This window comes from Athene cunicularia (assembly GCF_003259725.1).
Source record: "Athene cunicularia isolate RWA chromosome 10 unlocalized genomic scaffold, athCun1 chr10_part1, whole genome shotgun sequence".
In the NCBI taxonomy this organism is placed as follows: domain Eukaryota; kingdom Metazoa; phylum Chordata; class Aves; order Strigiformes; family Strigidae; genus Athene; species Athene cunicularia.
The window spans coordinates 5,260,658-5,286,364 of NW_020799112.1; the positions used below are offsets into that span (position 1 = coordinate 5,260,658).

At 37.3% G+C, this 25,707-nt stretch overlaps 1 protein-coding gene across 2 annotated transcripts in view; it reads left to right on the forward strand.

The window, feature by feature from the left end:
* The window catches only part of RORA (RAR related orphan receptor A), a 144,971-nt gene that overhangs the window by 17,312 nt on the left and 101,952 nt on the right, over positions 1-25,707 (forward strand). For both annotated transcript variants that reach the window (XM_026856214.1, XM_026856215.1), the window contains exon 2: positions 7,822-7,851. In XM_026856214.1, the coding sequence (XP_026712015.1) occupies positions 7,822-7,851 (30 nt within the window). The remainder of the gene's footprint in view (positions 1-7,821; positions 7,852-25,707) is intronic.

Below are 25,707 nucleotides of genomic sequence, written 5' to 3' on the forward strand. Positions count from 1 at the left end.
CCCACACACAATTTTAATTTATAGTTTGATAATTTTCTGGATTTTATGAAAATACCTTTAACTCTTTGAGGTCTGGATCATACTTCTAAATAGTGTCAGTAGGCTTGAACAAGAGAGTCTAAAAGGCTTGCATAAGAAGGGAGTGTGCAATGTTTAAGTAAAATCTTGCCTTGAAATTACTTCAGAAGTATTCTTGGGATGAGGTGCCTGATAGCATAGGTCTGGGAGTCCAGCCAAATAAAATGTAATTTATGCTTCAAAATGAAGGATGAAAGCCATACTGTTACCTGCACAATAGGATGTACTATGGGATGTCCATATGTGTATGCACACGCCAAACTTGCTGAGTTTACAATTGGTGCTGCTTGACTCTTCCTAACGTTGCCAAGCAGGGAGTTTGCAAAACTGGTGCTACTCATTTAATTGTTCACAACTGCTGGGATATTTTCTTTGTCCAAGATCACACCAAGTAGAAAGAAAGTAGAACTGTAGTCAATGAATCAAACGGTAGGAAGGGCCAGCTGTGAGGATTGATTCCACCCAGGAAGCTACACACATTACAGGGCTTCTTGCCGGTATATGTAGTGCAAGGTAAAGGAATTGTTCCCATTAGTGTGCTGATAGGACATTGCTTCAGCTGTAGCTGAAGGAGACTCTGCTCTTTGAATGTCATGGGGAAGAAAAAGTATAGTGCTGACAGTGGTGGTGTCCGCCGTACTCCTGACAATGTTCTCCCGCCACTGTTAGAGCTATGTAAAATGGTGACCTGCAGCAAGCTTCACAGTTTAAGTAAATATACCATTCTAAGACAGCCTGTGACAAGTTTTTAAAAAAATACTGGTTTTCCTTACACTTTGTAGTTTATTTCAAGAACTGTAGGTGCTTGCTTGAATTTTTGCATCTTTGGACATTTGACTGGATTCTGTCAATGTAACTGTTCTGCTCTGCAAGACTATGTTGACATCCTTACTTTGTGATTTCCTCAGTTACGTAAGTAATAGTAATTAAAAGAAAGGTAATTCATGGTTTCTCTGTAAAGACTCCTGCAGGAAATAAACTCTTACGTACAGTTCTGAACTATCTTTGATTTTTAATATGTGAAATACATACAAAAGTGGGTGGATATTTAGCTTCTTATGTTTTCTGCGGTGGCATTCGTCACATAAGAATATAATGGCTATTTAATGAGGATTCTTCACTGCGTTTCTCCTAAGACACTGTTTATTTGTAAGGACAAAATAAACAGTAAAGCTCAGACAGGCCTTCGGGGATGTTGTACAAGAATGAAGAAGTGGTTAATGATCATTGTCTTTACAATTAAGAGTTTTGTTTGTCATTTTCTCATATTTGTTCAGTATTTAATCTTACATCGGAGAAAAAAACTCAGCACTCTGTGCCAGCAGTCTCATGTGATGCCAGAACCTGGTAACTGTATGTGTGTGAGATCCACACATAAAATCACTCCTGTCCAGCGTTGAATGTGTATTAATCTAAGGTTTCCATGCAGCTAAGAAAAGATTCTTTTTAGGCAGGTTTGAAACAAGGAGTTGCATGTGGTCAGTTATCCAGAATAGTATTAGGGGGAAATGGTTTGTTCCATATTAATCACAAATGAGAGTATTTTAATTTTGGGGTAACAGTAAGTGCATCTGTAATTATATAAAATTATATAAAATTAAAATGACAGCATTGTCATCTCAGCCTTAAAAATGGACACTTGGAACTTGAATTTGTTTCTTAAATTCTTGTTTCTTTTGGAGCAGTTTGGACATCAGAGGTTTGAAATCAGTTTGGGATCTGTTAAGAATTTTTGATTTGGGAAATATCTGGAGAGAACAGGGAGTTTTTTTAACTGAGAATTGTACAGATGACAAATAACTCACGATAGTGGTGTTTACTCTCTTATGAATACTCTGTAACTTTAAAAAAGAATTACAGTGATTTGCATTCATGTTTTCACAGGTGCTACTGTAATTTTAAGGAGTATTGGGCAGGGGAGGCTGTCAGCTACTGAAAAATGAAATCATAAAATGCCTAGATGATGCAGCAGGTCACTCCCAGGATCAGACAGCCAGTCTGAGTTTCAAGGGCTGAAAAGTTCATCTATCTCAGTAAAATATGACCAAAATATTTTTTAAGAAATTCTCAGATTTAAATTCTGTTTGTCTCAAATATCTTGCATCTGTATTTGTGTAGAAAGTAAAAAATCGTATTGTGGCAAGTTTCCTGTAGCTGGTATAACCAAATGATTTTAAAAGTAAGACTAGAGCAACATGACAAAAATAAAACTCTGAATAATGGCCTGATAAAATTTATGTATACAAAACAGCTGTGAATCTTAGGAGAGCAAGGCTGATTTTTTTTCAGGACTGAAGTGTTTAGGTCAATCCTGATTCCTTGGACTTTGGTATATGCCTATGAACTAGACAACAAAAGAATGATCTAGACCTGCTGAGAAACCCTTGTTTCACATGGTGAGCTCTTTCCTTTTCAATAAAAGTTGTAAACAAGTCTGGGAAGAACTGGAATATTATATTAAAAAATTATGGTTATAATCTTTGAAGTTTTGGGTTGGTATTTTTTTTAAAAAAAAAAAGCTTTCCCCCTCCATGATTATGGAAAGCTTCTTTGCTCTTACATGCCTAGTGGATGTTGTCCTTGATCCTTTCTACCCTAGCACATAATTTATTTCTCTCTTGAGTGAACTATAAGCAGTAGCGCCCATTAACAATTTTGAAAGAAAATACTGAAATTACTTGATTACAAGGAGCACTTTAAGTAATGTGTGCTGATCATCATTAGCAGCTCTCGTGACCTAGACAAGGACACTGTTTTGCAACATCATTTTATTTGGTTAGATTCACTTAAATTGTATTTACAGTACTTGTATGTATGTTATTTTTACCTTGGTCACCATAAACAATGGCCTAGAAGTATCACAAAATTCCTTCAAGCCAGAGATCCTTACAGACTTTAATATAAACCATTATTAAAGTTTCTAAAAGAATGAACTCCTTTCTGAATGCACTCAAATCTATTATTCTGCTTTGGTAGGTTCTCTGCAAGTGCCCGAGTGTTACATATAATCTTCCACCTTAATTGGTAGCTTTGTGTAGTGACAGAGTGAAAAAGAAGTGGAATGACAGGATGAAACACAGTGGGATTCAAGCTTGTAATACATTTTCTTTCTGATTTTACACAATATGTCAGGCAGGAGGCTTAGAGTTTAAAATGTTAACTTTTTTTTTTCCCCAAGATTTTCAATTCATCATAAAATGACTAAGTTCCAAAACACACTAGAGCAATAATGCTGCCTTGAGGGGAGGGTAGAAGAAAGTAAGTGTGTGTGTGTGTATATATATATTGATATTGATATACACACCCACATGAGCAAAGCATCATATACATACACTATCTACACAGTTATACTGTCATCAGACCAATGTTAATCACCTGATTTTTCACAAAAAGCAAAGCAAAGGAAATAAAATGGTGCTTAACAGAAGTCCTGGAGATGAGTTATGAGCTTTGCCAGTGATGCATGTGTTTATCCATACAAACTTCTGAGAAAGAGTTTTCTTGGAGGTTTAAGAAAATTGCACTCAAGAATATCCTCCTTTGATATTTTGCAGAGTAATGTATTCTGCCAGACAGGGGACTTTTTACTTATCTATCTGTACATCAAAGTATGTTTTCCCCTTGAAATATGGGAAGTTGACAACTGTACAACAGCAGCAGGGATCTGGGTTCACAGAGTAAGCAGTTTCATTATGCCTCTTTATTTGGATGGGCAACTGTGAGAAATAGCTTATGATGTATAAAATATCTGAGTCTCTTTTTGTACTTGAAGACATTGTTATCTCTATTTGAAGTTGGCTAGTGAAGGTCAGTCAGGCTAACCGCTTGCAAAAGAATATCCTATCTCTGTTAGTAGATACTCTTTTCAAAGTTCATTGCGTCCAGAAAGCTATTTTTGTAAATACCACCCATCATGGCAAATTATATATTGTTAGTGGGAGGGGGAAAGGCAATGGTGTATGAATTCCTTTCATTAAAAAAAAAAATAAATCGATTGTTGTTGCAAAGAGCATTGCATAGTGAAAATGTCTAAGAAGTTAATTTGTTTAAGATTTGGTGTTGATCAGGAATGTCAAATTGCACTGCTGAAGTGATAAATTCTGTGATAACTATAATACTGAAACTTTCACTCACTGATAACCATGGCAGTGATATATTGCGGTATTTTCATGACATTTCCTTTACTTTACTTTGATGTCTAGTTGGTTAAGTCAGGAAGTCTTTCTCTATTAGCAACACTGAAGTTAGGGTTGTTTCTTCCTCCCTTTATTTTGTTTTTTATTTTTATTTTTAAATAAGTGTGGAAAGCTGGCTGTTTGGGATAGTACTAATAGTGGCAAGTGGTCACATATTACTACAGTCTATCACATTTTGAAATGAAGCTCATTAAAAAATGGGATTTTACATTAATTAACATTTTGAAAGGAATCAGTAGGTTCTTTGTGCTTCTCTTATTAAAATTAAATAAATATTTGTCTTTCAGTGGTGTGGTAGGTTTAGTTTTTATTATATAGTGTGTACTCAAATCTACATAAACTCATGGTCCAGTCCCAGAAAAAAGTAAAAATGAGAGCAATCTTGTGAAGAAAATCACTGATGCATATTGGACTTGCAGAATTGGTTTCTTGAGCTCCTGTTGATTTCAAAAGAACTGAGGAGTTGTCTGCGTAAGACCTCTATGATACGGCTCGTAGGAAAGGCATTCAAGTATATATGCAAGTGGGAGTTAGCACTGGCCCAAAGAAAGCCAAAAATCTTGTATCTCCCCTTTTTTATGTTAAGTAGTTTTCAGGTTTGGGGGTTTTTTTCATAATAAACTCATTTCTAGAAGATTATTATACTTCTTGAATGTTGTGAATAGCAGAGTCATTGGCTTCCTGCATTAAAACTAAAACTGATGGCAACGATGCAGGAACATGTTGCATACTTTATATTTAAAGCACTAGTTATAATGTATCAAACCTAAATAGCTGGTTGGATATGCTGGTACTTCTAGTCGCTTACAGTCACTGGTGTGAAAGTGAAGGCTTCTTATAAATTCACAACTCATTTTAACATAAGTAAAGATTCCTGATTAATTTAAATCTAATGCTGTTGAACTCACTGGCAACATTTATCCTTGTTCCACCAGATTGCAGTTAGTCTCTGTAAAACCACAGTACAAAGCAAAATAGTTTGGTTTCATTGCAACTACCAGTGTAATTATAAAGAAAAAAAAGCCTACCTCTAAACCGTTGTTTTAAAAGGTTATCTAAAATATCTGCATAAAACAGCTAAAAGGCTTTATCAGATGGTAATCAGTAATTATTATGGAAACATCTGATTGGAAAAACCCACCACTAATCTCATATAAAAAAAAAAAAATTAGGTAGAAAAATATAAGCACTAATATTTCCATCCCTATTTCGTGTATCAGGGGAAAGTAGGCCCTCAGTCAGCGAATACAGCTAAGTCTGTTTTGTGCTGTGGCAAATCCCATTGTGAAGAGGCTGTGAGTAATCAGAAGTGACAGCATAAGCACTTTCTGTTCAAAGTGATTTTACAGAAAGCATTATTTTCTGAGAAAAGTACACATATGGCTCCCATAATGCTGAAAGAGCACTGATGTATCCATTTATTAGCACTAGTGTTGGGAGAGGAAGTTTTGCAAATGGTGTTCAGATTTAAGACCTTTTTCTCTGCATTTCCCATTCCGTAAAACATCCTTAAAACCATAGGAGCTGGCCAGATAGGCAAGGGCAGAGCAAGTACTTCTGCCTAGGTAATATTAGTACAGTTCATGATGAAGACTGTCAGGAGCTGTACATGCTGTTCAGTGGTCACTCAAGAAGTCAAACAGCAGCAAAAATGCTCTTCCTTGGTGAAGAGCAAATGTTCTAATGACAGCTGTAATTTTAAATTCAAAGGGTAAGGAAGACCTTTAGAAAAAAACCTAGAAAGGGAGCTTTTTGCACTCATACCAAAGAGTGCACAAGATACTGTTGGTGCATTTTGGCACAGATACTTGTGCTCTCTCTGCTTCCTCTCACTCTGGCCCTCTTCTTGCCCTAAGCTATCGTTCCTATAACCTCACCTCCTTGACACACGCAGCTGTCCTCTCCTCTCCACCTACTCTGAACCAGCCAGTAGTGATTGGACTGGAATGAAAATCCAAGAAAGCTGGCTCTTACAAAATATGGATTTGCCCTCTTAGCAGCTACTTATGTAACTAAAAGGCTTTAATTTTTTATGCTTGTTTTCCTTTTGTTCTTATTGCTTACACTGGCTCTGCAGTTTGCGGCTACAACCCCAATTCCTAATATGAGGAATGTGCAGATTTGCCCAGGACTTTCCAATTTAAGTCAGTACATGTGCATAATCAAGTTCTAGTATTCTGATTTTTGTAAATTGCTTATCAGTGCCTCACACTTAGAAAATTACTCAAAGGAACTTCTCAGAAGTTCTCTTCCCAAAGCCTGGAGCCTCTCAGCTTTTCTTTTTCCTGAAAAGTGCTCAGTTCTAGAACCTGGTGGTTTAACATCAGAAGGCCAGTAGCAACACAAGTACAATTAAAACAAAAATCCTCATGATATTTATGGTAAACTTAATAGTTACATATTTGGCATTGTGGATTTATGTATCTATAGTTTTCTGAATTATTATAACCTATTGCCTCCTTCAGATGTTCCACAGCAAAGCAGCCTGAAAGAAAAGCCTATTTTTTCCATAGTAATTTGTATTTGAAGAGGTGGTTAAAGGAATAGGAGGGTAGCTAAGGAGATTCAGGTCTCTCTGTCTTTCATTAATACTAAGCCAAACAATTCAAATTCCAAAATTTCATTACAGGCCTTAATCACAAATGAAATGTTTCAAATACTTGTAATGCTTCCAGTAACCTCTTTCTCTTCTCATAAAATTCCCCCCAAGGAGAGTGAAGCTTAAATACTGAGGGGTCTGAATACAGTACCAGTTATCTCCTAAAGTGGAGACAATATTGTTTGTATTCAAGCATGAATTCCCATGACATTTAACAGAGTTAATTTTATCTTTATTTGGTATTATGAATTTTGCCTCATTCTGTTCACTCTGTGGCTTTCTTTAAAATGCTCCTCAAATTTCACTGGCACTGGACCATTCTTGGTGATTGCTGCCACATGCCTGTCTAGCATAAAAACATCTTTACTACTTCAGAAAGTATATATTTAACAGCTTGGAGATATTTGCATCTGGCTTGGTATTATGGCAAGTCATTGCAAGAGCTGTTCATTTGGTTTTAATGAGTTTAAGCTACAGCTTGCAGTCAAGGAACTACTTGAACTTAATAACATAGCAAATAAATGAATTGTTGTACTGCTCAAATCTGTTCTGTCCGCGTAGTTTGATGTGCACTAGTTAATATGAGTGTGGGAAAATTTTTAACCATGGAAAATAAAAGGGGGCTTCCATAGTGGTGTTGGTATCTTCTGTTTGCATCAACTTCAGTTTTAAAACAGCAGCATGTAGCTATGCATTCCAACAGCAAAATTTAAGCAATACATGTTGAAACATTTATTGATGAGGTGTAAGGGGACAATATATCATTAAAGTCTGCATGCAAAGGAGGGAGATCCTCCCACCGCTAATGTACAAATAATTGTAATTTTTATTTCTTTTTTAGAATGGCCACTGTGTGTCTGAAATAAAGTAGTTTAATGATGAAATACATGTCAGAATAATTTATTCAGTGATCGCTTTGCTAACATTGGTATCCTTTCTTCTTTACAGGTATTTCTGTAACAAAGAAGACACATACATGTAAGTAATACCTTTTGATTTGGCCTTCTTTTACAAGTGGTATTTATGTTAGGCTGTGCTGTGGGACTCAGACTGTTAGGTGTCAGTCTGGTCTGAGAAGCCTCAGTTTTAAAAATTCTGGTGGGTTTTCTGCTTTAGAGTGGTTCCAGTCCTGAAATGTCATCTAAATGAATATTGTGTGTGTGTGTGTGTGTGTGTCTCTATATGTGTGTGTGTTCACATATGTGTTAAGTCAGAGGGCAGAAAAAGAAAGTTTTGAGGAAAGGCAGAATTCCTTATTCTAGTGTGCATAACTTAGAGCTAGCTGATAAGTAACATATCCAGAAAATACAGGTGAGAATGGTTATATTTTTATATGTCTGTTATATATGCAACAATTCAAATAAAAATAAATTATTTGATTGTAAGTCTTCTGTCCCTGCCTATGCAATAATATGTAAGGTGAATCATTCTGTGCTTGTGCTTAAGGAGCTCTTGATGAAAACAAGGAGGTTACTGTTTTGCTCTCAACCATATAAACAGTCCTTGTAAATGGCAACTTGGAAAATGGATGTGGATGTGTGCATTTACTTACGTATACATTTATTCCGAGTCTTCTTCAAAGACATCCTTATTGGGGATCAACTCTCATCTACTCTGCAGTGAGTTAAAAGCACAATTCCAAGAAAATGTTATGATTTGTAGCTGAAGGAGTTACACTGAGATTCTTTGGATACTGTGGAATTTTGGAAATCTGGTAGTGCAGGAATTGTACTTGCCCAGCATCTGAAACAGGAGTAGGCTAAAGGTGAGGCTATTAGTCTCATGAAAGCTTTCCAACAAAACAGGTGGTAGGCTGCCCAAAATTTACAAAGGTGTATACATTTTAATAGGGTTATGCATTTGGAGTATGTTCACTGCAGCTTCTAGGGTTAAGGTGGTGTCATAAAGGGTCTTACATTAATTTCATTCCTAGTTCATTCGTGCTTTTCATTATTCAAGTAATGAAAAATCTGTCTTGGTTTACGAATTGTCACCCCATAGAGTTACAAAATACAGTTGCTTGATTTAAGCATTTCAAATGAGAAGCTGATTTGTATGACTTTCGAAGCAAATGTTAAATGTCACAAACTTTTAGAGCATGCCAGTGCTCCTCTGCTTAGGTGGGCTTGCTGCTTAGGGTCAAATCCTCTTTGGCTGAATGCATACATGGTTTCCATTGAACTTAGTGGGAGCTACATATAGGCATCTGAGGGCAGAATTTGACCCTTACATTTTGGATGAATATTTGAGCTCATGCTGATTGAGATTGACAGTACAGGAGACTGAAGTCCTCTGTATATCCGCAGGCCAGGCATTGTACAGACAGCTTCCTTGCACAGCCTTGCCCATGAGCTCAACCCTGGCCTGGAGCGACCACCCTCTCTAGAGGTGGTAAGTAATTGGGGATTTGTGCTAGCTCAGTCTAGGGCCTCTCTCGTATAGAGGCTAATGACTCTACCTGGTGGTTTGTAACACTCCACCTGGAAGTCAGCCGAAATCACCCTGTATATTTTGTATACAGCAGTGCCATGTGCTGACCCACTAGAAGAGTCACATCTCTAGTTCCAGTATTAGCTACTTTTTGTAGGGAAGATTAAATAGTCACCACAGACCTAAAGAGCATAGGAAATACGCTCTTAAGCCATGCCAGACTGATAAAATATTGTCATCGTGTATATCTTGTGGGTGCTATGTTTGAGGCCCATGATGAAAAAAAGATTTATTCATCAACTGTGTTAGATGATTAGCTACTGTTCACCATATATGACCTTTAATCTAATTACAACAGAAATTAGGGTCCCAGAGTCTTCTGTGTTGAGAAGTCTGTTTGTGCTAATCTAAGAGAACTGTCAAAGAGTGGTTCCCCGATTTGTTAATCAGTTGTCATGCAATTGCTGAAGCATGAATAAAAAAGTTCCCTGAATAACGGAAAGATAAGCTTGCCCATTAAGAAAGGATTAAAATAGAATGAGCAATATGCTGTAATTGGCATGGTGAAAATGGAGACTGTGTTTGCTAGCAAATATGTATGAGGTTTCATTCAGTTTTGGTTGAAGTTCTTGTAGAATTTATTCCTGTTATGACGAATTCTCATAGAGCAGGAATTATTTGAATTGTGCATCTTTGTAATTTCAGCATCACACAGAGTAAGCATTCTTTTTTCCTTATTGCCTAGAAGTTTTTTAATTATTGAAGTAGACATCAGAGTTCACAGTTTTGCAATGACCTGGAAAAATAATCTATATAAACACCTAAATGCGAAAATTAAAACTCAAATCTAAGTTGCTAGCAAATACAAGTGACAAGGAGAGGGTTTCTGTGTATCAGGTCCATATAGAGTTTACCTATCACTCTGTATCAGTATATACAACATATCCAAATCAAGTTACATAGAGTGGAATTTCTGCAAAAAAAATCAGAAAAACATTCTTACAGACACTTTGTGAAGTGTATATACATTTTCTGCACTGCTGTTTAGAAATATGGATGAAGTCTTATTCCAAGATTACAATGTATGGCATATGAGGGTGCTGACTGACTGTAAACCAGCACTTACTTCTAATCACCTTTTGACTTAATTAGTGGAGGATAATGCCAGAAGATTTGATACACTGTGCATTTGAAACATCAGATTAATCCTTTTCAGACTTCATTCACATAGCCACTTTATTTGTGCAGGTTTTGAAATCAGTGGTGGTCTGTCTCCACTACTTAATTCTTCCTGGTTTTATTGTTTGAGATTTTGGAAATTTTTTACTCCTTTCTCAGCATTAGTCTGTGACAAAAGTGTTCTGTCAACTGATGTCAACTACTGGTGGCAGGTGCTGATGGCAGGTGCTTAGGCCATTTCTGAATCAAACGGTAGTTCAGTATTTGTACACATGCAACACAGTGCTGAAGAATTACAGGTCTTTCAAAATAAAACTAGCTAAATAAACCTGAGAGACTTTCACTCTTCTTGATATAAGGATTTTATCCAAATATTCTGTCCATTAGTGCTTCTCCACATCCTCTCTTTATCAGAGTTTGAGCATTACAAAACCTGCCATTTTTAAACAAGGAGTGTGATACTTTTCCAAGCAGTATGAAGGGAATAAATTTTGTCCAACCCAAAATGCGTTTTTTCCCTCAGTAGATTAAACAAGCTTTTGAAGTAAAAATTCATGCCTACTGTCTATTTATAGAACCATTCGCTCCTGGGCTCACATGGAGATTTGTTAGGTTAACCATCACCTTATATAACCTTTAGTCTAGCTAAGTCAGATGGTAGAGGCCAAGTTCTATCGCATATTCCGTACAAAGTGGGCCTTATTGTTGTTTCAGTTCTTTTCTGTCTCAAGAAAGATATGACTGACACTCAGAATCTTTTCTGATCCTTCAACTTGCAGTAATATTTGTGATACAACCCTCTTCCTATCATGTTTCATTCTCTGAATAGAAAAGTAATCCAGGTGAGTGGTAACTTTGATGCACAGCTTCAGCCTTTTTGCAAATTTAGACAGGCGTTGTTGTACCAGTGATAATAAAGATCTGAAATTCTTCAGAACAGAAGGCTGCAAAGGACATGGCATTTAGTGCCTACTGACCTGGGTTTATGCTCTCTCCTGGAGTGTGCAGTGTTTTATTTCTGGCATCTTAAATCTAAATCTTGCCATACTTCATGCAATGAGTTTGATGGCCTCTACCAGACCGCTTGTGACACAGATAAATCACTTTATTTTTCTCCAGGTAATTTTTTATATCTTGGGTACTGACTTTTTAAAATGAATTTGACTTGACTGCCTATCAAAGTTATGGGGTGGTTTTTGTGGATGTATCCAGAAGGCTAATATTGTAATGAATCCATGATGTAATGGAACCTTCTTTCTCTTGCTATTTGAATTGCAATGAACCAGAGTTAGGAAATTCGGAGGAGTTTGATTACATAGCTGGAGTTCATATCTGCATAGAGGTCCAGGTACATTTGGTTATTTGCTTACCTGACACTTCAGATAAGAAAAAACGCATAGATGTTGCAAGCTCTCCTTTCCCATAGTTTTCTGTCCATGTCTTCAGAAGAGATGGAGATGCAAGAGCTCCCACCATCCCTTGGTACATTGTTGTGCAGCAGGGAAGAAACAGGAGCCCTAGCTCCTAGTGACACGTACTTGTCAGTGCAGAGGCAGGGACCTGCAGGGGTGCTCTTACCTGGACTAGATTCATCCAGGTGCTACTTTGAACTCCTTGGGTTTAACTTTCCAGTGACAGTGCACCTACAGATTGCTGTCAACACACGGTGTAGATGATGGCCTCTTGTGAGCTGAGTCAAAAACTGACAACTGCCTACTTCATGCACTTAGACTAAATTATCACCATTTGGAGAGAAAGAGCAGGCTTCTTTTGGGGCAGTCCCAGTGATGAATAGTCAAAAACATCAGTCCTATACCTGGACCAGCCCACTTTTCAGGGAAATTTAAGACCTATTGGCTCATTCTGTTCTCATATGCCTTTATGCTAAGTATTTACCTTATTGGTAATGGAACCTTTTGGTTGTGTTACTTTCTCACTATGCTTTCCTAAATCCCTGACACAGGAGAGTCAGACATTAAAGGCTGCTGCAAAATGGTGTTCAAAAAGTGCACCTCATTCTCTGTTCACAGCAATCTGATCAGTTAAGCTGTTGGGAGGTTCAGCTTCATCTCAAACATATATGTATTGAATGCTTTCCTAGAATTAGTCCAGGGCATCTGTAACTTCTCAGTACCTGGACAGGTTAGGTGTGGACTGTCACATTTCAGCATGCTACCACTTGTTACGTACTCCCTGAACTACCCCAGGTTTTGACACTCGCTTCTTTATTCTGTGTCACTGCCTGGTAACATGTGATACTGGCAGAAATGGTGTCTGGTGATTGTGCTTTCTAGATTGTATTGTGGTAGGTATGACAGTAGGGAAAACCACTATTAATGATCCATGGACTAATTTTATTTATCCTTTATTACCTATCTTTGCTTGTAACACAGATGTACTTCAGTAACACATTCAGGACTGTATATTTTAGATTTTCATAACCCAAGATATGTCCAGATTTAACAGAACATACACCAAAACCATCTATAGATTAAGACTCCTTTGTGACTCTAAGATATTTGCCATTTATTTCAGTATTTATCCCAGACTTGGGACTTCTCTGCTCAAAATTATCTTTGAGGATAAATCCTCAAATCTTTGGATTTACCAAAATAATTATTCTAGAGTAATTTTTCTTAAATGGCTATGTCAGTAGGCATGTCTGTATGAATTCCTTAATTTTGGATAAAATATTCCTTACACTGAAATTATCCTTATAATAATTTCAGGCAGATAAGAAAATAAATGTTTCCAAAGCTAGGAACTGAAATTAATAACATGAGCCCCTGCTGGAAAATTAAGTGGGCACTGTGTGCTTTTAATTTCTATCACTAAATAAAAGCATTTGCATGAAGCTGGCAACTTCATTCGCAAATGGTGGAGGTAAACCCGTATTTTCTGCTACCTGAGATCCCACATCAGGCACCTATCCCAACCCCTTCCCTCGCACCACATCAAGCTCTGGGACTATTCTTATACTCATCTTATAGCAAGTGTTGGTCTAGAGAAGTATCTTGACTCTATATACTTCAGTGAGACTTACTGTCGGCTTAAGTGGTCAGTTCATGTTTCAAGTTTACACTGCAGTTGGAAGTATATTTGATTATACCTCAGGGAGATCAACTTGACTGCTATATGTAACAAGACCTCAAAAGTTGGGTGTCAAAGTTCAGGTGTCTCAATCAATACCCATTATCCTGACAAGCCCCTAACACTTTGACGAGCTTGGAGTGCTGTATCTTCATTGCTGAGGCAGCACGAGTAGCCAAAAGAAGTGAGTGTCTTGTTCTTTAAGCACAGGTATGCTCTTAATACTGGTCTGAGCAGAGATTCATTCCTAAATCGTGCCCTTTGTATCTTTGGCTCTAAACAGTTGCTAAGAAAAGGGCGTCGCTTGTTATAAACTAAGAGGCTGATTTGGGGCAGGATACAGCTCTTCAGCTTCTCGGATCTCCAAATATCCTACAATTGTTTTTCACCAAAGTTACAAAAGCATATTAAGGTTTGCAGCTTAATTGAACCCAATACCTGGATTTCTTTTTCTCTCTGATTTTATTTTCCACCTTATAGTCACTGCTCAAGATTTCTCAAAGTTTGTTTAGTTATTTAGCATAATTGCATTGTAGGGAAAATAATGGTGATTTTTTTTTTTCCTGATGTGATTTATAATTGCTTAGTACATGTACTGTGCATTGTATTGTCTACTTCACTTCATGTGTTTCAAGTGCCAGCTAAAGTAAGTAAATGATAGTTTTCCCTCACAAAATAGGAACCTGCAGAAAACTGATAGTTAACAGGATCTGCTGTTAGCACCAAGGCCTAAAGAGAACAGGTGAAAACTAAACCCTGTCCCCTGAGGCCAATAAAATAGCTGTTTGGTCCCCTGTGTGTAACCTCCTAATAACTTTACTGGGCAGCCTTAAGATCCCTTGGGGGCTTCTCTGCAAGAGCACTCCCTCTCTTTGTTCAGATTGCTTATTAAAAATGATTTTATAATGAAGTTGCCTCAAATAGCAGCTACTTTCCTACTTGTCCTTGAAGCACTGTTTGCCCTGGTGAAGAATACGAAGACAACTATCTAGGGCTTTTCTCTTGTTCAAAACTTTTACTGAACTACTGCTACACTTGATTTTTTTTTTCTTTTTTCCTGTGAGCCAAAGAAAACCTCTTCATCAGCAGCTAGATATTGTACCTTTAATTCCACTTTGAAGCCATCCCTGTAAAATGTTTGTTTTGGGTGCCAGCATCATCAATATATCAGTTTTATTCCCTGCCACACAAAACACTATGTCAGTGACTTGTTTGTTGCCTGAGATAGAATGAATGTTGCCTTCTTGTGGTGACCAAGTACAGGGACAAAGATGAAGGCATTGTCAAATAATGAGGAAAGGAGGGAATATTTTTTAAATTGGAAAATGTTACTGGCTGGCTTGAGAGAAGGAGTACAGAGTGACAATGCTGCATGTGAATGTGTGACTTTCATGGCACGGATACAGGTGGAAATGTGTGGATGCTCTAGTTCTTCAAGGTAGGTCTATAGCAGTGAAACGTTTTCTCTATGACAGTTCTGATATTTGTGAGAGAGACTGTCCCTTTGCACACGTGGAAGCAGCTGTGGGTAAAACATCGGGAGAACATTTTATTAATGCATGTTTCATGCCCTCACAGAATAACTGGTGAGAGGTGAGACAAATCTGGTGCCTCTGATCTTCTATTAGCTACCCAAAAGCTTGGCTTCTGCCTGGGCCCCAACCCTTTGGCACAGTTGGAAGGAACATTTCATTTTCTCTAAGGCTGATAGAACAGGCAATTAAATGCACTGTTCTGGAAGTCCCATGGGGAACTCTGTCTATTAGCTGAACTTGAAGCTAGTGTCAGGTCTCTTCTCTGGTTCTGTTGTGAGTATATGAAGCAGCTTCTACCTACATGAGGTTTTGGCTGTAACCATTCATTATGGACCAGTTTTCTGGTAAATACCTTAATATAGGGGGCGGTTGTGCCTATAGCAAAGTAGCATGCAAACTACAGCAAGGTAAAAAACTGCAAATGGATGAAAATTGAATTTGGCACGTGAAGACAGATAAGCATTTGCAAAATGTTAATCATGCAGTATTAAAATGTCTCTGTGTGTGTATGTTGGATTATAGTACAGATACTTCTAAATTATGGTTACCTAGCAAACTCAATTAGAGTAGGCAGAAGAAAGGAAGTGGTCTTAAATTGTTTAGGTCTTTATCTGTAAGTAAGTCCTGACCCTTTCCATGCCTCTAATACATGTTAACAGAGGTTATAAATCAATAAATTCCAATTCTGCTCACACTTAATTTCTTTTTCTGGTCTGTCCTCTGGCAGTGTGCAAGATGGGCAGAGACATTCTCTTTCATGTTCAAAAAATGATTTGGAGGCCCATATTTTAAGGAATGATGAAGTGCTAGGAGAGCATCAGGAGGTGTCTGATGTTAGAGACCTAAATTCTGTCAGTGTGGTTGATGGATATTATGAGGTTGTGGGTGTGACTCAAAAATAAATTTAAACTCCTTTTGGACATAGGCGGTAAATACATCAGGAGCATCTACAGTGATCTCTTATACCAAAGTCTTGCCTCGTAATTCCTTAGAAAGTTGTTGTTACACCTTTTGTACCCTTCTCTTTCCTACCTATTAATTCATAAGGCCATTTGTCTGACGTTAGAAATACTGAATTAAATCATGAAAACCCCTTGTGCCTTGTGCAAAGCATTCTAACAGAGAAAGCATAAGACTGATCTGAATACTATTGCAGCTGTTTTAAGGATTCCTGATGACTGAAACATGCTTTGATCAGCCCTTAAAACTTTTTTTTTTCTGTATTTAAAGTCTCCTGTCTTTAGAACTCACAGCTTTTATATGAAGTTAATGTTTCCAGCTTCATAAGAACAGCGATCCACAATTTTGGTATGGTCATTGGTTACAGAAGAGAACTAACTGTGTTGTGGGCTGAATGTAAACTCGAAAATATGTGATACTCTCCACACTCTTAAGACTTGAATCCAACTCTGAGAGCAGTAGAAGTTTTTCTTGGCAAAGTCATGAAGTTAAATGTTTTTTGCAGTTTTTGAGTAGCTTGGGCACCAGAAAACTGACAGATGAGACTTCTCCAGATCTGCTTTTGCATTCTGAATATTTTTCAATGCAAACAATGTGAAAATAGGAAGTGTTACTGCTCATGACTTTCTTCTTTAATATGTGGGTCGCATATTTTGGCTCTGAATAGTCTGATTCTAGGCAGCTCTAACTATACATACAGAGAAATACCAATATGCTGGAAGCCTTTTGACGACATCCTTTGCAATAGTTTCCTAAGAGATAATTGTTCTTAGTAAACAAGTCTTGTGAAAGAGCGTATCAGTTTGATTTGAACGGTTCCCTGAAGTCACCTCAGTCTTTATAGAAAGGTAAATCTTTGTGAATGGATTGCTACTAAATACAGCAAAGTGTTGGAATTAAATTAGGATTAAAATTAAGATTAAGACACAATCTTTAGGTCTGGTTCAAAGATCAAAAGTCGAAGTGTTTTCCCAAAGTAGGTGTTTTATTCCCATGGACATATCACCACTACCTTTTTTTCACACATTGAGAAGAATCTGTCCTTAGAGCTTTCTGCTCACATTCATTTTGCTTCATGACATTGTTTCTTATAATAAAATGTTGCAATTTTGTTGTAGTAAGGCTGAATTCTAATGATTCTAAAGCAAGCTCAGTCATATGGACTTCTCCAAGGTTGGTATCTGAACCAAAAAAAGCACATTTTATTATCTGAATTTTGAAACCAAGGACTGATTCCATCATTCCTAATAGACTCATTTATTTGACAGTGCATTGCTAGATTGTGCTGTTGCCATTCTGAAACTATTGAACCTGAAAAGGGCTTTTCAATGTGTGTTGATGGCTAACCTTATTAGGACTGTAAAAATATTGGAAGTTTTTGCAGTCCTTCTCTGAGAACATCAACCTAGAATTATTTAAATGTTGACCCCAGCTGGGAACAGAGTTTCATGCAGACAACATGTAAGGCAGTCTCTCATGGCAGATCAGGTAGTCACTCTAACTCATACTGAATAGCTTGTTCTTAGTCTTTTCACCAAACAATGATGATATTTGTAAAGCTCTTATTTTAAAAACAATTTTTACTTGTCAGAGTTTTTCTCCCTCTAAGTCTCCTAACATGATGAAGTATAGTCATCAATGCTTACCTAAAAAGGATGAAAAGCCTCAAAGGGCAGTATGGGGCTGTCTGAAGAACTAAAATTTGTGGTTGAAAAGTAGGAACAGAAACAGGTTAGCCCAAAATGAAATAGAATCCCGATAGAATTTGGGATACAGACTTCTTAAAATTCAACTTTCTTTTTATTCATAACAGTTCAATAGTTTTGAGGTATATTGATGAAATGCTACATCTGTGTGTATATGGGTTAATGAGTGGGGAGGGGAGCAGGCAGGGAAAACAGTGCAGAGAACGTATCAGAAATCCTACCAGATCTGAGTTATAGTTAAGTAGGAGGACAGGTGATTCTTGGTATGGATTCTTTTATATGGATCAAGAGGTAGTGAGATACTTTGGCTCAAGTTTCTGAGTACATAAATGCCATCTGCAGTTATGTTTTTAATGTGTTTGAACATGGTGCCTGGTGTTATTTTAGTACATGGGAGTAGTTGAATTTCCTGTTGTATTTTAGTAGTTGTGTTTCAGTCTGAAAGAGAAGAAATATAGTGCTTCCATGATACAACAACGCAATTTTTCTGTAATACCATAATGATTTCCTTTCAATCAACTGTATATGCACTATAAAAGCATAGTTAAAATCCGCATGATTTGTCATATACAGGTGTGCTAATTAGCGCAGATTGAAATAAGCATTACAGTAGTGAAAATACTTTTTTCCAAGTATGTTTTACACAGAGAAATGGAGAGGGATAGAGTCAGTAAGTACCAAAATTACATCCTCCAGTCTGAAGACCTTTGAATTCCAGCGTGAATATCCTTTGCTACTTTCTGTCTTGCTATTATTAAGATATTATAGTTGTAGAATCTAGATTTGGGGTTTAAGCCTAATGCAGTCGCCTTGCCTTAAATTACTGTATTGTGTGGGTTTGGATTCACGCTTCACTTTCTCAGAGGAATAGATCTCACCTAAACAGAAGTTAAAATTTTAAGGAATTGCAACTGGGACTTCAGGAAGCTTCCTGTCTTAACCCTACGGCGATTAATGGTAAAACCCTTGACTTGAATGGCAATAGAACTGAACCTATGTAATATAAGGAAGCCTTGACAAAGAAGATGATGACTTTGCTGCAAAAACAAAGATTGTTGTGAGACCTTTGTGCTATCTGGTTTAGGTTCCCTTCCCCTGTGTGTATGATAGGCTCTTGTTTAAGGTTAACATAAACTATCAGTTCTTAGTTGTAGCACTGCAACTTGCTGAACAACAGACTAGGCACACCCTCAAAGCAATTTCCTCTTCTTTTTTTTTTTTTTTTTTTTTTTTTTTTTTTTTTTTTTTTTTTTTTGACATGTTTATCACCGATTTCAAAAGCCAGTTCACAAAAGTGGTGGTGTTCGTGCAGTTTTCTGGAAATTCAAATCAGGCTTTATTTAATCTCTGTGTAACAGGGGTAGGGAAACCTCTGGTTTCAGAAAGCCAGTATATGACCAAAGCCATTTAGTGATTTCCTTTTAGATATAGTCATCAGTTGATAACCATCCTTCCCACCAGTGTTTGTCTGCAGAACTGTTTCCTTATCTTTGTTACTGTTACCTAACTGATATGTAGGTGTGATACTTGCTGGCTGCAAAGACAACTTTTACAGATAAGGCAAGTTTCCTGTTTAAACTCTTAACATTTCTTTCACTCTGAGCTGTTTTTCCTTTTCCCACCCAATATTGCTGGCTTACTTTAGGGTTATGGTCCTTGAAGTAAAAGTGGAAGTAAAGGGGTCATCCAAAATGACAATTTTACATGCTGTTTGAGGAATAAGGGTACTAAAGGCTGGCTTAAAATAATTTCCCTGTTAAACAGAGCTTTTGATATTTCAAAAATTACTTCACTGAAATGGTCTCAGGTTTTTTCTGCAGTGTTCAGGAGGAAGGTAAGGAAACCCCTTGGTACCTCAGAGCAGGATGGTGATGACATGACTTTAAGACTTGGCCTATAAGCGAGGTAGTTCAGGTACTTCACCCTTAAATTCCCACGTCCTGTTAACATGTTTTCACCAACTCACTGTCAGCTGTTCTGAGAATAGATTTTAGTAAGAAATTCTGTCCTTGATGAAGTGGTAATGTGTATTCCTCTGGAATATTTAATTTTTGATAAGCAAACAATGTTTTCGCCAGAAAATCCCCAGCGATTTCTGACAGGGAACCTTAGAAAAGAGACACAGAGAACCTTGACTTGGGAACAAATAGTTTGTGAACTTACTAATATTTGTTGTGAAACTAATACCTGGCAAACAAAAATTCCCGTTACTGCATGTTAATTTGCTGCCTTTCACTGACACTGGATGGGAGATTGTATGATAGTCACTCCAGGTAGGAACCTATCACTTGCTTTGCAAATAGACTGCTTTCCTCACTCCAGGGCTAAATCTGCACTTAAACTACAGGTCCAACCTAGTAAGTGGTATTGTATTCTGATAAGTGCAAAGTTGAGAAGGTTTACGTGTAGCTACTTATTTTTTTGACTCAAGGTATTGAGTTCCCGGTCTTGAAATCACAAAGCTGAATGTATGGACATGGTTGACATTTTACTATGTGTTCTGGATAAGCAACGAAAGATATACACATCTTTCTGCATATAACGTAACTATTTCTAATGTATTTTGGGTGGGTATAGGTTGTAGAGTAGCTCTCATGTGTTCTGTTGTGTCAGATTTGGCTTGCATATACAAAATGACGTAATGGCCCTGGCATAGTAGGCCTCCAAGATGTTTCTCTCCAAATCAAAATTGATAATGCTCTTTTTGACAATCAAAAGGTCTATTCAGCAGGTTTAAATTGAATGAGTAAGTGTTAGTTTGACATGGACCTCTCCCACTGGTTGGATTTGGGCAACTGTTGGAGATTTTAATATCCACTACAAAAGTTTGTAGTACCTGTATCATTCCATTCTCCTTCCTCCCTTTCCTGTCCCTTTCTAATCCCCACGCAAAACCTTTCTCTTAGGCAATTGTCATTAAAAAAATGGCTCTATTTCTAAATAGATAAATTACCAAAGTGCAAATATAATTTGCTCAAAGCCAAAAAAAAAAAAAAAAATTAATTCAGTAAGCTAGCTCTGAGTGACATACCCAAAAATAACCATTCCCTTTATTAGGTTAGTTCATAATCGCTGGATAATAAATCCAGAAAAAAGTTTTTAATTGACTGTTTAAGTAGTTTTAGCTCAAGTTAGTCTTTCTGCTTTTAGCTTCTATTGTTTTCCAGTTTGCGATCACTGAACACAGTGAAATGGAGAGCCCCTTTGGTGGGTTTTATGTGCTTGCAACACATTTGTTTCCAAATAGTTTTGAGGTTATATTTCTATTCTAATTGTCGTTATTCTTAGCGCTTTAGACAGACAGAAGGAAAAGAAAAGGAGAAGCAAAAAGAAAGAGGAAAGGATGTAGTTGCTATTTACCAAAAAGTTGTGTTACCAAAAAGTTGTGTTCTGACTCCATATATTTGTACCTATTATGTAAGAAATGAAACAGAGGCTTCAGCTGAAGTACATGGTCAAATTGTGTATAAAGGAATGGCAACAGGAACTAAGTGATGACAAATTTTTTATTTGATCCATTATAGCTCTTAAACTTTTTTTTCCCAGTGAGATTGTAAACTCATCACACCACTACCTACATGCATCAAGCTAAGCATGCCCAGATTACAATATTAGAGCAAAAGTGCTTAGCCTCTTTCCAAAAAGCACTTCTAGGAAACTTCCTGTAGGAATCTGCATGTAACAGCAACTACTAATTTAAATCTGACACTGTCCATACACTGAACATACCATATTCATAAAAATATCCTTTTTTCTTTAAAGACTTCACTTTGTATGTGAAGCCTTCACTTATTTAACTGTTGTACTCTTGGTTTTCCTCATGAGACTCATCCTATCAGAGAAAAGAGATGATCAAAGTCAGAAAAGAGGAAAGTTGTATATCTTTTGGAATCAGTAGAAGAACTGCCTTGGTTTTCAAGCGAGAAGATCCTGTTTATTGCAAAGTGGTATAGCTTCTCCTTTATGCCCACAGTGGTACAGTGCACTGTATTTAGTTGTTTTTCACTCTATTATACAGGTATTAACTTCAGTAAGGAAAGAAGCTAGGATCTTACCAGGCTGTTTGACAACAAGGTAATACAGTTCTGTCAAACTGCACCACCCACGTCTGTTAGCACTCTCTATTTTGCATTATCAAATGCACCACTCATGTCCTTTGGTGCTTTTAAATTAATTTTCAAGAACATCTTTACACCAAATTTTAAGAGGTAAAAATAATACTATTAGTGTTGTATTTGACCCTTCACTGGTTATTTAATATAAATGTGAATCCTAAATGTCTTGATTTTTAGTATGTTTTGCAGATGATTTTTTGGTGTGTGTGCTTAGGGTTGAGGAAAGTATTTTCATTTCATTTCTAACCATGTGTTTTCATGGAAACAAACCATCTATAACACATTGTATTTCTATGAAAACACAAGCTTATTAAATGTCAAACAGTTTATGTTTTCATGGCAGTCATCTTGAAATTGGCACATTAACTGTGTCAGTGTTTTATGATGTAAGCTTAAAACTGTCAGATTGTCAATGTTCAGACATTAAAAGGTCTGAAGTCTCGCACATGGAGGAGGAGAAATTAGGCTCTTGTCAATTAGCAGGTAGTGGTAATTTGGGCATGTTTGTTCGAGGCCTGTATTAAGATAATAGAAACTCCTTGGTTTGAGTATTCTCAAATATTTAAGCTGATAAAGAGGTGGCGTCAGTGTCAAAGTCAGTCATTTGTGCTCACTAAGGCTGACTATAAATATCAGGGTTGCTGGAGGAGCTTGAAGTCTCTTTGCACATTTCACTTTATCACTCAGATCATGCATTGCAGAAATAGCTTTCAAAGCAAGAAAGCTGGGAGAAATAGCTCCGCAGGACGGCATATACCCTATGCTACTGTAGCTGATGGATCTGAAGGACTATGGCAAGGGTTTTGGCACTGCCCAACCGTTTGGGAATTCTAACTGCAGGTTCACGAGTCACATTGTAACAGGCTGAAAAATTACCTTCAAAGCAGACTGGATCCTGGAAGAGAAAGCAGAGCCTACTGGGTAAACTTCGAGCAAAAAAAGTCCTGTGTCCGTAAGGTAGGGCATGTTGAATGAGCTGTATGTAGTTCCTCAGTAAGTGCTCCTTGTTACATGGAAACTGCTCTCACATCGAAGTCAGTCTGTGGTGGGCATGAGGCTGTTAATGCACAGATTAAGGAAGTATGTGATGCATATGGAACAAAGGCAATGCAAAGAGAATTTTATCTTCACTAAGATAGCAAAGACTAGAAAAGCCCTTCTAGCCCTTCCATTCCTTTCGTTCTTACACTTGAAAAAAACCCACAGTATCACCCTACTGATCTTGATATATCCAGTATGTATGCATTAAAAGGCAGTAAAATAAATTTTGCATCTATCATGCTATGCTATATTTTATATTATAGACTGATGTTGATCATATGGTTTAATTGAATATGACTCTACCTAGAAATGGCTCATTCTTCACATGTAAAAATTGTCAGGAGTAATTTGCAGATATGAGTGCAGTTACATATATTACCCCATCAATTATGCAAATAATTAGGAAAAAAAAACCCTATTTTGTTTATTTATTATCTCTACACAGAAAATGTACACATATTTTTACATGCACATTTCAACTGTATTTCCTCTTCATGTCATTGTAGAAAAGCCTTTAATACATTTCACTATAATGAATTTTAAGTTCCACAGTGGAAATAACTAAATGGTTTGGTTTGAACCCTGATGGAAGGGATTTAAATCCAGTTTTGACATCACACAGGAAATGTCTTTCAATATCTTTTTGTCTCTATTCTGTGTTTGCCTCTTCTATGCAGCAAAACTGAAGACAGTTTGTCATTGCTGGAAGAAGTTGTAGCATGTGACTCAAAACAGTGCAGATGCTCTAAGTTCCTTACACACAGTTTGCCTAGCACCTGCTCATCTTTCAAACTCTCCCTGAGGGTTATTTGTCCACACTTGTGCCTATGTGGAGTCTTGCGGGGACCTGTGAGGAAACCCAGTTTCCTACTCATCTCTCATGTAAGACCATGGGTCTTCCCTTCATGGATCAAATTGCAGAACTTGATTCTTTCATGAGCATCACTTACACGTGACTTTCTCAGTTATTCAGTTCTGTCCTTACCCATATCTCCTAGCAGCTCAAACTATAGTTAATGACTGACATCCACCTGGTGACAAGTTTAATGATTTGAGCAATTCTAGCCCTCGGGGCACATGCTGGTTATTTATTGTTACACACAAACACAAAGCAGACACTAAATTTATCACTTTCAGGTTTAGGTGACTGAAATGGGTGTTTGATTTTTTTGAAAGAGATAGGGAATATTTATAGACATTTGCATAACAACCATTTTTTTATTTCATCTAACCACTAGACACAGTGGATATGCAAGACTGGCTATAATTCTGCTGCAATTGCCAATATTTTTTTTGAGTGTTGACCTATGTGTTTAACTGTCATAGGTATTGTACCACATATCAGAATAAGGTGTGTTGGTATGAAGCTATCATTTAATTTTAAAGGCAGGATGAAAACTGTAAGTGGTGCTGAGCCATGGTGTAGTAAACTTTGTACCCCTTACATTCTGTATTTGTACTGTGACTTTTTTTGCCACATAGTAGCAGAATACTTTTCTGATTTTTTTCTGTCTCTGTTACCTCTTACATTAACAGTGTAACAGAAGTAAACTATAAATTCTTAGCCTTACCCACAAGCCAGAGGAAGATTTATTGGAGATGTATCAATATCTGGTTTTATTAATATTGATATACTCTGTGCAAACTTCTCAGTACAGGTTTATAATTTATTTAGAGCCGAATCTGGGATAGACCAAATGTAAAGACTCCAGTCTGAAATGCTACAGGCATGCCTACCAAGTCATGCAGGTGAAAGGGAGCAGCTCTACATGGTGGTGCACTTGACACAGAGCATCCACACTGTACCTGGCTCAGGGTTGGTCTGTTTGTTGATGGTAGAGTAGATCTAGTCTAGTCTCACTGAAGCTTATTGCAGCTGGATTGAATTACATATTGCTGCTGGATTGAATTACATATTGCAGCTGGAGTGAATCCCATGTTATATGGGAGTGCATCTTTCAGTTTAGTTTCATCAGAAAGGAATCCTGTTCATGCGCTCTGAGGACACTGTATGATGCAAATCAAAACACAGTGAAGTCATGGGGAGAGCTGATTCAAAAGCACACTCCTGATCTGAACTAAAACCCCATTGGAGAGACACACTGCTGCAAGTGCAATTTCTGAATGGGACAAGCAATTTCCTAGCAAAGTAGTGTTTGCAGTACCAGTTCTGCTAAACTGCCAGTGGCAAGTCCCCTTGCTATCCTCTAGCCTTTATGCTCTCTCTGAAGTGGTCCCCATGACTGCTGCTCATTTCAATCACATCGTGGGGATAGCTGACTTCTCTGATTCTCCAGAAGCCACCCATATGCACAGAGGCATTGTAAAGTGAAGAGATTTGTGAGAGGACATGGTTTTCTATAAATACGATGTTCATATAAATATAATGTTCATTATACTGTATAATAACTGCCAAACGTTAATCATACTAATTTTTTAGCACTGCCCTTGTGCAGAGTTAACTGATGGGTGGAGAATGCTCTTTATGTTGTTCTTCTTTGTAAGGAAAGTTTGTGAAGGAAAGTCAGATTGATCTGTTTTTTCTCTCTATTATATAGCATGTCCAGCATAAGAATCTGGAGTTCACTCCAGTATGTAAGGAAGTGCTGGTATTCAATATCAGTAATATTACCGTATACAGAGAAAACATTTACTGGGGTAGAGAGAATGTTGTGCCCCCTGCACATCATGACAATGACCTCTGGAATGCAGCTTTTAATGCTCTTTTGTGGGTTTTTTTATGGATTTCAGGCCCAAAAGCTGCACTGCTCATTATGG